Raw genomic sequence first — 13,573 nt, 5'->3', positions numbered from 1 at the left:
GTGAGAGAAACAATTGATGGACTAGAATGCTGCCCCTAGTAATCATCAGACGCTGGGGTTAAAGCAAATTTTTGTCCATCACACTTTTCTTTGTATTTACAGATGCAAACAAACAAAAAAGTAATGTGTTTGGTCCCTGGTCGAAGCTGAGATTGAAACTCAAATCTCGGAGGATTCATAATCTTCAACATAGCCACTAGAACACATCTTATACCAGGACCTAGTTATTTGCAAAACAAAATTCACACATGAGCTAATACAAGGCCATCTTGAGGTCCTGTTTGCTTCCTTAATTTGTTTTGAGTTCTTTGTGAGCCAGCACTATCCCCCTAGTCGTTATTGTAAGTGGGTGCACACCGTGGCAGCTGCTCATTAATGAACATTAGAGGGAATGTTCTGTGCATCACTAAGGCATCGTCTCACGGCCCTGCATGGGCCGGAAATGAAGAAACATAAGAATTGAAAGTTAAATAAGAACTATGAAGTTCTTCAAAGTGGTACATTAGCGAGTTGAGAGGCTTTGAAGCATAACATGAGTAGATAGCGGACTTTCTGTTCTTTCTCGCTGTTTATAGTTCACTGTAGCACGTCTGCTAAATATACACCAGTCTATAAGGTGCATTGAGATGAGCCCTGGATTCAGAAGCTTTGTTCATGTAGGTTTAATAGTGTGGTGCCTTTATATGCTTGTCTCTTGTGTTTGATCTTCTTCCCCTGTGCTGCAATGCTGAGTGCTTTGTTTATATATACACGTAAGGTTGATATGTAATAATACAAAAAAGAACATGAAACCTAAAATGTAGCACAACTTTTAAGTTACCATTGAATGTCAGTGTTGGGTGTTAATTTAGCCTCCACTGATTAAAATTCTGCCGAAAGTAGGTAAGCAGTGTTTTTATCAATAAAGTATTCCTGCAGTTCTCTCCACGAGTTCACTGAGATAGAACCATCTTTGTATTTCCTTTTTCTGAAAATACAGTCATGGCAAATTATTTGGCAGGATACTTGAATCTCCCCATAATTTGAGAATCCACCTTTATTGCCTTGTCCAATATTTTGGTAGCCTGCTTAAATAACCTTGGCATAAATTCCTAAATCGAATGGAGTTAAAATTCATCCTATCTGCATTGAACAAAGTACTTCTGAGACACGTTGCTGGCCCCTCTTTTTGCCGTTGCTTGGCGGGTATGTTTGGCCTTATGCTGTGTGACGTCATGGTCGTCTTCTATAATAGCATTGAACTTTCATTACTAATGAACCTCTTCAATAAGGATTGTGCTTTTACATTAGCAAAAGCGGAAGCTTCGCATTTTTATCTCCAATACCTTCAACCCAGCCAAATCTGATGTGGAGGATGGCGAAGGGACTGTGGCATCGTGGGAGCTGCGCGTCGAGGGACGACTCTTGGAGGATGTGAGTTGTGAGCTTTGGTTTCTGGCAGGATATAGTGATGGATAGGGGATGATAGTAAAGTTCAAGTAGCTGGAATTAGAATGTCTTGGCTTTTAGCTGTAAGTGAAGTAAGCAGTAAGAAGTGTGCGCATTGCTAATTTGGGGAACCAAGACCAACTTAGTTATTGCAAAGTCTGTGACTCAAGTCTTATTAATGCTTCATATATTCGTGTTTTTACCATACTTGCCATTCCTTAAAAATTTGACAACGTAACTAACCCACCATAAGAGCGGACGTATCTCTGGGGAGATCTTTTTGGCAGCCAAGTCTGTGGATGTAAAACTACATGTTTGAAGCTCTGCTGAGTTTAATGCCTCTTAAACTGTTTAACCTAAGTCTGCATCTTGCAAGTTCAAGGTTTTATAGCTATCTGCATCTTACAAGTTGTTAGCTATAATAGACTGTGCATATTACTGTCAAAACAATAGCCCTTATGAAATTCTTATCTTAAAGTCTGCAGTCCTAGGGTGGTGGTTAGTTGCTCTGCAGTATTTGGCGGCGTTCTTTTTTTTTTTTTTTACCCCTGGTATGCCCTGGCCTTGCATGCCATTGCATTCCAGTTAGATATCCATGTCACTTCATTTGTAAACTTTACTCTACAGTGGTAGTGATGGTAAGCAATCAAGGCTTATTCTAGGAGGCGTTAGAGTACTGTTTCTCAAGCTGTGGGTCGCAAGCTGACTTTAGGTGGGTCGCGAAAGCCCTGATCTATATGCAAGTAATATTTAAAACGATTAACCCCATTAGTTCAGCACATTTGCACTGGTGCACAATGTCCTTAAATCCAGTTTTAAAACGAAGCCTTTAATTTATTCTCAAGTACTACTCCGGTTACCCTTCCAGCATTTGTTGTTGCTGTCGTTTTTTTACTCCCTACTCCCTAAAGCTATTTCAACAGAGATGTTGTGCTCGCTATATGTGATCATACACAGCCATACCACTTTTATACGACTTTCACACCATAAATTAAAAAAATAAGGATGTGGCCAGAGTTCTGACTTTGGATCTCGGGAACTGATTTGAGTCCCAGAGTTCCCTCATAATCCTTTGATTCTAAACACATCAATTACTCTCCTGTACTTCTAATAACATGAATTCTGGCCATGTGTAATGTAATCTGGTCCTCCTGCAACATGCTCCAATGTTCTCGGAAAGAGTTTGCTCCCAAATTCACCACTGGTCCTCATTTCAACACAGAAATAGATCCGAGGCCTTACCCCGTACTCTGCAATTTAGGATATCTGGAAAAATCTGCACTCTATGGACCATTTAGACTAAAGAAAACCATTTGCATCTTACACACTAATCTCCAAGGTGCATCTTTCATTTAGGGCCTTACATTTCTATATGACTAATTTTCCTGAAAGCACTTAGACTGTCATGTGAATGAGCAATGTTGATTTCTGAATACCTTCTGTGATGCAAATGTCTTTATTTTTCTGTGCAGTCTGCTTTGTCCAAATACGATGCAACAAAACAGAAAAGGAAATTCTCATCGTTCTTTAAATCTCTGGTGATCGAGCTGGACAAGGATCTGTATGGGCCAGACAACCATCTTGTGGAGGTAAGCAGCTAGGGACCATCCTCTGGGACAGAATTGGTACATTGAGAGTGCGCTGCCATTTGTAATGAGTGGATAAGCATTAATGTTGTACTGCATTTTCAAAGCTCTCCTACACCAAACAAGATTGGCGAGACGACAGATGTCCAGATTTTCAGTTTCTCTTTTGTTTGCTAATGTTCATTTACCTGCCTGATGCCCTAAGGTTAGTGTATCTTGTTTTTCAGTGGCATAGGACTGCCACCACCCAAGAGACAGACGGCTTCCAGGTGAAACGGCCGGGTGACGTCAATGTGCGATGTACCGTGCTTCTAATGCTGGACTATCAGGTAGGTAGGCAGGTTGCTAAGATGTACTAAATCCTATAGAAGCTGGTCTGTCTGACCATGAACTCTATGCAAGAAGGGAAAAAAATAGCTGATGGCATCCTTCTGTGTAAATGCCTCATTATTCAACTATAAATTTGGCTCCACACAATGCCAAAATATGTTAACAAAACTGATGATAAAATTGATTGCAGGGTAGCATCGGCCACAAGTTCTATATATTCACCATGTCTAATTTGTCTTTACTGTTTGTTTCTTTGCAGCCTCCACAGTTCAAGCTGGACCCACGCCTTGCTCGCCTCCTGGGGATCCATACCCAGACTCGCCCTGTAATTATCCAAGCTCTCTGGCAGTACATCAAAACCCACAAGCTTCAGGACCCCCACGAGAGGGAGTTTGTGATCTGTGACAAGTACCTGCAGCAGGTTAGGATTCCTTGGACTCAATGAGCATTCATCAGTTTTGGTGCTTACCCTTTTGGATTTTACACTTCTTCTCCTGTCTCTTATCTGACTAGCTATTTTAGTAAACATTTTTTTCCTACATAGCTTAAGCTTTGGTTCATTTTTGTCACTTGCTTAGTTCAAGACAAGCCATCAGTCTACCTATGATTTCTGTGCTGTTCTCTGATTTGTAAGTCTTTCATTTCCATCTCTTGCAGATCTTTGAATCTCAGCGAATGAAATTCTCTGAGATTCCTCAGCGCCTGCATGCGTTGCTGATGCCTCCGGAGCCGATTATCATAAATCATGTAATCAGGTGGGACCAGTATATACATACATACCACACCCCGCATGGCAGTCGGGGTTGGGCAGACAGTTGGATATATTTGGGCAAAACCTGTCCTGTGTTTAATCATAGAATTGAATCCATCGGTGGGCTGCCCACACTTCATGGGTAGATTGCTGTACTATGAACCTTCAGCAATATCCTGTGTTAGCTGTGGTAGTAAAGAACTTTCTCTTCCATCTGTGTAGCCATTTCTCTTGGCTGTGTTATGTACGTATTCTGCACAGCTGTAACTCTACTTGAGTCCTGTTGAGCAGAGCATCAGCAATGTGGAAGGAGCAAGAGAAAAAAAGATTTGTTTTTAGAATGAAGGGTTAAGTAAAATTTCAGAGACTCAGCCACAGACACAGCTCCTCCATTGCACATTATTTGCGACATGCAGCGCCCTCTGCTATTGCATTGTTAGGAACCCAAATCCTGACTTACAGCACACCGAACTATTCTCTTCCCAGAGTCCTACCTACACATCCCTTTTCCGGTTGTGCAATAACTCGTCTTCTATATTCTGTTTCCCAGCGTTGACCCAAATGACCAGAAGAAAACTGCCTGCTATGACATTGATGTGGAAGTGGATGACACGCTGAAGACGCAGATGAATTCTTTCCTTCTCTCTACGGCCAGCCAGCAGGAAATCGCAGCTTTAGATAATAAGGTAATGCGCCCTTCCACTTTCTCCGCACTTTCTCTGCACCTTTGTTGTTGCCTCTCGCACCTTTAATCCTTGGAAGCCTATGTAGAATAATTTTCCTTTCCTTTTTGTGGCTGATGTTTAAACAGTATGTTCGAGGCATATGAGCTGCAGATTGTACACTTTGCATTAGATCGTCACCTGGTATTGGGCTCGGATGATTGCATGTTGTCGTCGTCTTGGAAGAAGTCTTTGAAGTCACGAAATAGGTGACTCCTCCCTTGGACGATAGTGCGCATGGGTATCGGCTCCATCCTTAGATTGTTTTTTTCTGCCACTGGGTTCGGATGCAACTTTTCCGCTCCGAAGATCTACTTTTCAAAGACTTTGACGCGCAAAACTTTTCTAAAAACAAACTTCAACATCAACATACATAGACTCGACTTCATCAGTTCGATTCCGGTCTTCGACGCGGGCTGTTGGGCCTACCCACGTTGTGAGGGCTAAAACTCATGGAAAGGACACCATTCAAAAAAACGCCCCGTGTGTGGAGCAAAATTTCCACGCAACGACCATCACGAGGTGTGTAACCTTTGTATATCACCTGAACACGACAAGTCGAACTGTACAGCTTGTGCGTCCTTTCGATCCAAGAGGACCATTAAAGATCGGAGGGCCTGTCGATGCGACATACAGAGATCAGCTCCGGAACCGGTGGATATCTTCGACGAAGGTCCATGTGTCCCCGAGGAAGATTCCGATGATCTCCAAATCATATCTGAGGCAGACGACTCCGATGACTCCATACCGTCAGGTCAACGTGAGTATGACTGCCCCTACCCCAGCCCCTAAACCAAAGGCTAAGATCAAAACTCCGCCTTCGGGGCCCAGTCGAAACCGAGACATTGCTTCGAAAGCCTCGCCATCAGGCCCGGCTCCGAAGAAAATATTAAAGCCGGTAGCTCCATACCGAGCAAAACGCACGTGCCGATACTACCAGCTCCCTCGGCACCGAAACCGAAAGAAGTCCCGGTTCCGAAAAACACTCGAAAACCGTCGACTCCTAGAGACAAGATGGCACTGAAACCAATGAAGCCTGTTTTCGACGCTTCCAAGCCGACCAAAACAGCTTCCATCCCAAAATCTTCGGTGCCGAAACCTACAAAGCCTGCTTCCGATGCCTCCAAGCCCTCGAACCAGGCCTCGACTCCGAAAACAATACCTTCGGGGCCGAAAACTACGCCAAAGTACTATACAACAACTCCTAAGGCTAGAGACCAGCAGAAACCAGGCTTGGAGCTGAAAAAATCGTCGACCTGATCCTTTGCAAAAAAGGATATACATTGATCCAGAAACAGAACATGTATCCACTATGCCACATAGAAAGAGGAAGATAGACACAGCACCTTATAATAATAACAATAATAATAATAATCCACATTTTGTAAAGCGTGAACCATCAACCGTTAGGGTCTCTAGGCGCTGGGGGCCGCCGGGAAGATTAACCAAGCTATTGCCCAGAGTCACATGGTGCTGGGCTAATCTGCTGTCGGCCCCAGGGATCGAACCGTGATCCCCAGATTCCGGAGTCAGTCACCCTGTGCCTGTCAAGAAGGATTCTGTAGTAGGGGATCTCTGTGCATAGTCATAATCTAGTGAATAGTCCCGCCCATGTGCGTGGACCCCGGAGCAATCAAAATTAATCTCTTACGGTGTCGAAAAATGCAGAATTGCACAGACACTTAGGAGAGAATTATAGACAAATAATGCAGCCTATATCCACAGGCTACACTGTCCAGTACTTCAACTAGAAATTCCACCAAAAATCCACAAACCGCAAAGCCTGTCCAGATTTCCCTTGCTTTAACAGCAAAATCCCTCTGGAATGATAGAGAGGAAGGCATGGACAGACAAGCCCCATAGGCTGCCATTATGTGGCTCAGAACAGGATACTGTGCCTTTAAGAGAACTTTCCAGAACTTCACAGTATCCCAGAATGCCCTGCAGGTCCCTTTTACTTTCAGTTCTTTTTTCCGTCTCCTGCAAGCAGGACCCTGGAGCATTGAGCTCTCCCTTTTCAGGGATTTATTGGTGATGTTTTCACTTTTTTGTCATGTTGAGTGCTTTCTAAGTACTTTGGTGCCTTTCCTCTTGTTTCTTGTTTTTTGCACTTGATGTCAAATATGCCTGCATTATTTGACAAATGCCCGGAGTGCTCCAGGAAGAAGGCAAAATCAGATCCCCATGAGGTGTGTATCCTCTGCCTTCCCTCTTCCCATGTCCCAGAGGAGTGTGGGATTTGTCAGGGCTTCTCTGGCAGGACCCTGAAGGACAGAAAGAAGATCAGGCTTCAGGGCCTTGAGGAAAGAAGGCTGAAGGCACAAGGTGGGTCTGGAGGGGCTTCCTCTGCCCGTGCTGAGGCCTCTGGGGGGCTTCCCAGGGGCAGGAAGACCAGCAAGCGTCACCATTCTCCGTCTGGGTCGATTGCACCGACTAAGACGTCGAGAGGGATGACTACAGTCTGTTCCCCGTCTCCCCAGGGCTCTGGGTCGAAGCGCCGTCGACGTCGAAGGAACTGAACAGACCGCCGTCGAGGTCTCCAGGGACGATTTCGTCGTCCTCGTCGGAGTCAACGTCGAGTGATCGACGTCGAAAGGCCCGGCGTCGGCGCTTGCCTTCGAGGCGACACCGCCGTTTGCCGTCAGCGAAAAGGAGAAGATCGTTGTCGAGGGGATCCTCGTCGTCTAAGAGAAGTTCGCCGTCGAGGCGAAGGAGGTCACCGTCGAGGCGCAGGAGGTCGCCGTCGAGGCGCCGAAGGTCGCCGTCGAGGCAAAGGCATTCGCCGTCTAGGGGTAAACGGTCGACGTCGAGGAAAGGACGCTCGCCGTCGAGGGACCGACGCTCGCCGTCCAGTCGCCGTTCTTCGACGGCGAAGAGGCGGGGAAGGAGATCTGGCGCAATGGGAGGTTCGCCTACGTCCCAGGCTGGGAAGGAAGGCGGATCACTGGGTTCGGTGTACTCCATGGTGTATACTCAGTCACAGAGGCCGGTTACACCCCGCCTCCATTACCGAGGGGACTCCCTCCAAGGGACCCTACTCCTCCTCCTCTACCACCACTGCCTCACACTATGCCTCGACCTCAGCTACCAGCAGACAAGCCGCCTCCGGTTCCTCCGAGGTCGGTCTCGCTGCCCAGGCTTCCGACCCCTCCCAAGGGGACCCCTAAGCCGAAGGCCCCGGCCAAGCCGAAGTCGCCCGCCCCGGTGGAACCGGCGGATCGACCAAAGCCGAGGAAGTCACGATCATGCTCCGGACGGAGAGGAAGATCGAGGAGTCGGCGTAGATCCTCCACCAGGTCAAGACGTCGCCATAGGAGGCATGGATCGAGGTCCCGCACGGACTCCTCCAGGACCTTTTTTCAGACATTGTCGGAATCTCCGGGGACAAGGGTGTCTCCGGTGGACGACATCAGCACGTTCCAGGATGTTCTCCTGAGGGGGGCTGCAAAATTGGGAATCACGGTGACGGCTCCAACACCCACGACGTCCGTGATATTTGAGACGCTTCACAAGAAGCATTCGTCTCGCCCTCTAGTGCCTGGTTTGGTAGAGCCTGCGGAGGAGCTGTTCCTCACGCCAGCAGTGGTGAAGGTCGCTCCCTCCCGACTTCTGAAGAAGTACAGGGCCCCGGATTCGGACCCGGCTTTCCTGCGGATAGACCCGGTACCTGACTCCGTGATAGTGACGGCGGCCAGGCAGTTACATTCTACCTCCCCGTCCTCCACCGTACCCCCCGATAAGGAAAGCCGATGGATCGACTCAGCTGGAAGGAAGGCTTGTGGGACTGCGTCCACGGCCATGAAGGCGTCCAGCGAAGCGGCGTTACTAGGGCGATATGACCGTGCCCTCTTTGAATCCCTGCAACAGTTCACGGAACTCCTGCCACGAGACAAGTGGGAGGACTTCCAGGAGATACTCAAAGAGGGGATGCTGGTTTCAAACCAGGTCATCCGCGCGGCTGCGGATGTCTCTATTTTGGCTGCCCATGGGTACTGTCATGGGATCAACCAGCGGCGCCATGCTTGGCTCAGGCTCACATCACTCAAGCCGGAGGCCCAGCAGCGGATGGCCAATCTGCCCTTCTCGGGGGAAACCCTGTTCGGAAAGCATGCCGATGAGGAGATGGCCCGCATGAAGGCGGAGGCAGAGACCCTGACGGCTGTGGGCTTGGAGAAGCCCAAAGAGAAGAAGGCCCGTTCCAGAGACGGTTCGGTGCACAGGGAAGAGGACGAGGGCAGTCTTCGGGACAGCAGCAGCAACAACAGCAGCAGTTCCGGAGACCCTTCCAGAAGCGCCAGAAGGGGTAGGGGGACAGCAGTCCTCTACAGCGAATAAGGGCCCGGCCGGGTCTCGACCCTGAGCGGTTACTTCCCCTACATCCGTTACCCGTTCCGGTGGGGGGAAGCGTTCAATTTCTTCTGGCAGAGTGGAGAAAAATTACTCAAGACAAGTGGGTGCTGAATATTGTTTGCAATGGATACAGTCTTCGGTTCACCAGCCCGCCTCCATCAATTCCTCCGGTCCGCTCGCAGTTTCAGCTGCGCGAGCTCCAGGCGGAGGCCGATATCCTGTTAAGGAAAGGGCGATAGAAGACGTACCTCTGTCTCAAAGAGGAAGAGGTCTGTACTCCCGGTTCTTTCTGGTTCGCAAGAAGGACAAGAACGAGTTCAGGCCCATTCTGGATTTGCGACAAGCAAACAAGTAGATTCGCAGAGAGAAGTTTTGCATGCTGTCGTTGCATCAGATTTATCCTCAGCTGCAACAGGGAGACTGGCTGTGTGCCATAGACCTACAGGATGCGTACTTCCATGTGCCCATTGCACACAAACACAGGAAGTTCCTGCGATTCCAAGTCGGCGCCAATCATTATCAGTACACAGTACTGCCATTCGGATTGAAGTCTGCGCCCAGGACGTTCTCGAAGTGCATGGCAGTGGTAGCCCCACACCTAAGGAAGAACAAGGTGTTTGTCTACCCGTACCTGGACGATTGGTTTGGACAAGGCCTCCTCCTTCTCGGAAGCTTAAGCGCACTTCCAAAAGACGTGCGTTCTCTTGAACAAGCTGGGGTTGCACATCAACATGTCCAAGTCTGTCCCGACTCCGGTCCAGTGCAAACAGTACTTGGGGGCCTCCATCAATACGCTGTCAGCAAGCGTGTCTCCTTCGGAGGAGAGACGATTATCACTCCTTCGGAAGGCTCAGGCTCTTATGACCACTCCATCTAAAACAGTGAGGACGGTGTCTTCTCTACTGGGGTCGATGGCCTCTTGTATCTTCCTCACGCCTCACGCACGACTGCACGAGACCATTGAAGGAGTGCTTGGAGGATCAGTGGGATCAGAGGAAAGGATCTTGGGACGACAAGATACGACTGTCTCTGCATACTCTTCAGTCTCTGAAGTGGTGGTGTTCAGCGGAGAATCTCCTCAGAGGGGTTCCCTTCCACAAGGACATTCCTACGCAGACTATAGTGACGGATGCGTCTCTCCACGGCTGGGGGGGGGCACTCCGGAGACTTACAGATTCAAGGGACGTGGTCCCCGACGGAGTCCATGTACCACATCAATTTTCTGGAACTCAGAGCTGTTCACTTGGCACTGAAGGCCTTTTATCCGTCCTTCCGGACCAACTCTCTGCTTGTTCAGACGGACAATACGACCACAATGTATTACCTCAACAAGCAGGGGGGGTCGAGATCGCGCACTCTGTCGCAGGAGGCGCAGGTGATCTGGCACTGGCTTCTGGCCAGAGGACTGACGATAACGGCTACCCATCTGCCAGGTGTGCAGAATGTTCAGGCAGACGCACTGAGCAGGCTGATTCAGGAAAACCACGAATGGGTCATAAACGACGAAGTGCTAGGAGAAGTCTTCGCAAGGTGGGGGACTCCAGACGTAGATCTGTTCGCCACTGCCGAAAACAACAAATGCCGAGACTTTGCCTCCAGGTACTACCAGCCAGGGACGCTGGGGAATGCACTATGGATCAACTGGTCGAACAGCTTTCTGTACGCTTTTCCACCCATTCCCCTGATTCCGGCGGTGCTCATCAAACTGTCCCAGTCCAGGGCGCGGATGATCCTGATTGCCCCCCGGAATGACCCAGGCAGTGGTGGTTCACGGACCTGCTTCACCGGTCTCTCCTTCCTCAAATGAGGCTGCCGTGCAGGCCGGACCTTCTCACGAAGTTCGGGGGGCAGATGTTGCACCCCAACCTCTCGTCTTTGAGTTTGGCGGCATGGCTCCTGAGATAGTGCAATATGGCCATATGAATCTCCCAGAAGATTGCATGGACATACTGAAGGAGGCTAAGCGACCTTCCACTAGGACTTCTTATGCTTACAAGTGGAAGAGGTTTTGCATCTGGTGCAAGTCCAAGACCTATGACCCGACGACATGTAAGGAAGATGTCATCCTTCCATATCTTCTACATCTGGCGCAGTCTGGCCTTAATGTCCATTCCATTAAGGTTCATCTGGCTGCATTGACTGCCTACAGGAAATGCCCTTCACAGACTTCCTTCTTTCAGATCCCTGTGATCAAAGATTTTTTGGAAGGCTTGAAGAAAGTGTTCCCTCCTGTCCGGCTTCCTTCTTCTTCATGGGAATTGAATGTGGTGCTGTTCAGATTGATGAAGGAGCCTTTTGAACCTATCCATAAGGCTTTGTTGCAGCACCTGTCCTGGAAGGCGGCTTTCCTTGTGGCCATTACATCGGCCCACAGGGTGAGTGAAATTCAGGCATTGTGTTGCCAAGAACCTTATACTGTATTTCATGCTGCTAAGGTTGTTATGCGTACTCACCCTAAATTTCTTCCTAAAGTTATATCTGACTTTCATGTTAACCAGACCATAACTTTACCTACGTTTTTTCAGAATCCTTCCTCTCCAGCGGAAAGGTCCCTGCATTCCCTGGATGTCAGGAGGGTGTTGACATTTTATCTGGATAAAACCAAGGATATTCATAGGTCAGACCAATTGTTTATCAATTATGGATCAGTCAGGACAGGTCTTGCTACCTCTAAACAGTCCATTTCTAGGTGGATTGTGTCCTGTATACAATTGTGTTATCAAAAGGCTAATAAGACCTTAGGGGGTAAACCTAAGGCTCATTCCACCAGGGGCAAAGCTGCTACGACTGCTTTGCTCCGTAATGTTCCAATTGCAGAAATCTGCAAGGCGGCCACTTGGAAGTCGGTCCATACCTTTGCTAAGCATTACTGCCTGGACACTGATGCCAGGCAGATGCTCAGGTTGGGCAGGCTTCGCTGCGAAATCTGTTCGCACAGTAGTGGTGTTATTTCTCTTTTCTCCACCGTCGCTTTGGTGTGGGGATGGGCTTGCCATTCTATTCACTAGATTATGACTATACACAGAGATCCCCTAGTACAGAAGGAGTAGTTTCTGTCCTGTAACTCTAGTTCTGTAGTAGGGGTATCTCTGTTATAGTCAAGAGCGCCCTCCCGCCTCCCCGGTGGAGAGAGATATTCATGTAAGGAATGCTACATGTCTGGCGTGTTACACCTTCAAAAAGAACTGAAAGTAAAAGGGACCTGCAGTGCATTCTGGGATACTGTGAAGTTCTGGAAAGTTCTCTTAAAGGCACAGTATCCTGTTCTGAGCCACGTAATGGCAGCCTATGGGGCTTGTCTGTCCATGCCTTCCTCTCTATCATTCCAGAGGGATATTGCTGTTAAAGCAAGGAAAATCTGGACAGACTTTGCTGTTTGTGGATTTTTGGTGGAATTTCTAGTTGAAGTTCTGGACAGTGTAGCCTGTGGATATAGGCTGCATTATCTGTCTTTAATTCTCTCTTAAGTGTCTGTGCAGTTCTGCATTTTTCGACACCTTAAGAGATTATTTTTGATTGCTCCGGGGTCCACGCACATGGGCGGGACTATTCACTAGATTATGACTATAACAGAGATACCCCTACTACAGAACTGGAGTTACAGGACAGAAACTACTCCTTCTGCCACATCACCTATGCACCCTTCTTCTCCTGTACTTCCTCTTTCACCTTCTATTCCTTATAACATTTCACCTCAAAGTTCACCTGTTCATTTATCATAAAATTCTCCACCTCACTCTTCACCTCCACAGACACCTCAGAATGAAGATGAGTATAACATAGGGGATGGGGAAGACCCAGATGAGCCCTTTCATACCCTACTGATGTACCAGGATAGGAATATCCAAACCCACAAGATGTACCAGATATCCCTGACCCACATACATTTCCATCCAAACCATCTCCTCCTGAAGATAATATTGGGTTTGGACACCTACTTAATAGGGCTGCCATCTATCATAATATAACAATGCACTCCGATGAGGCAGAGGAAGATTTTTTGTTAGACACTTTTGAACACTCAGAAAAATCTGTTCAAATATTACCCATGATTAAAGGGGTCATTAGGCATGCCCCAGAAGTGTTTAAAGACCCTGTACGGGCTAGGATCATAAACCCAAGAATAGAAAAAAAGTACAGGTCCACTCCTGGGGATCCTGCTTACATTAAAGGACAGCTACCCTTAGATTCCCTAGTCGTTTCAAACGCTAGAAAAACAGCAAATTCCCAGACATCAGGTGAGGCACCACCTCCTGATAAGGAATCAAAAATAATAGATGCTTCAGGCAAAAGGATAGCTGCACAAGATAGCAATACAGCTAACACACAAGCCCTCCTCGCAAGATACGACAGGGCTCATTATGACCAGTTAGAAACCCTTTTAAGACATCTACCTGACCAATATA

General features: G+C 47.8%; 1 protein-coding gene across 1 annotated transcript in view; it reads left to right on the top strand.

The window, feature by feature from the left end:
• SMARCD1 (SWI/SNF related BAF chromatin remodeling complex subunit D1) overlaps window positions 1-13,573 on the top strand; it is a 90,540-nt gene that overhangs the window by 52,755 nt on the left and 24,212 nt on the right. Inside the window, exons 5-10 of the mRNA XM_078689125.1 lie at window positions 1,291-1,413; window positions 2,901-3,017; window positions 3,242-3,343; window positions 3,604-3,765; window positions 4,002-4,099; window positions 4,646-4,781. Of these exons, the coding sequence (XP_078545251.1) occupies window positions 1,291-1,413; window positions 2,901-3,017; window positions 3,242-3,343; window positions 3,604-3,765; window positions 4,002-4,099; window positions 4,646-4,781 (738 nt within the window). The remainder of the gene's footprint in view (window positions 1-1,290; window positions 1,414-2,900; window positions 3,018-3,241; window positions 3,344-3,603; window positions 3,766-4,001; window positions 4,100-4,645; window positions 4,782-13,573) is intronic.

The sequence above is a fragment of the Lissotriton helveticus genome, chromosome 1_1 (genome assembly GCF_964261635.1).
Source record: "Lissotriton helveticus chromosome 1_1, aLisHel1.1, whole genome shotgun sequence".
Classification (NCBI taxonomy): Eukaryota; Metazoa; Chordata; class Amphibia; order Caudata; family Salamandridae; genus Lissotriton; species Lissotriton helveticus.
Note: the sequence above shows the minus strand (reverse complement) of the source record. Positions and strands in the feature narration are given on the sequence as shown.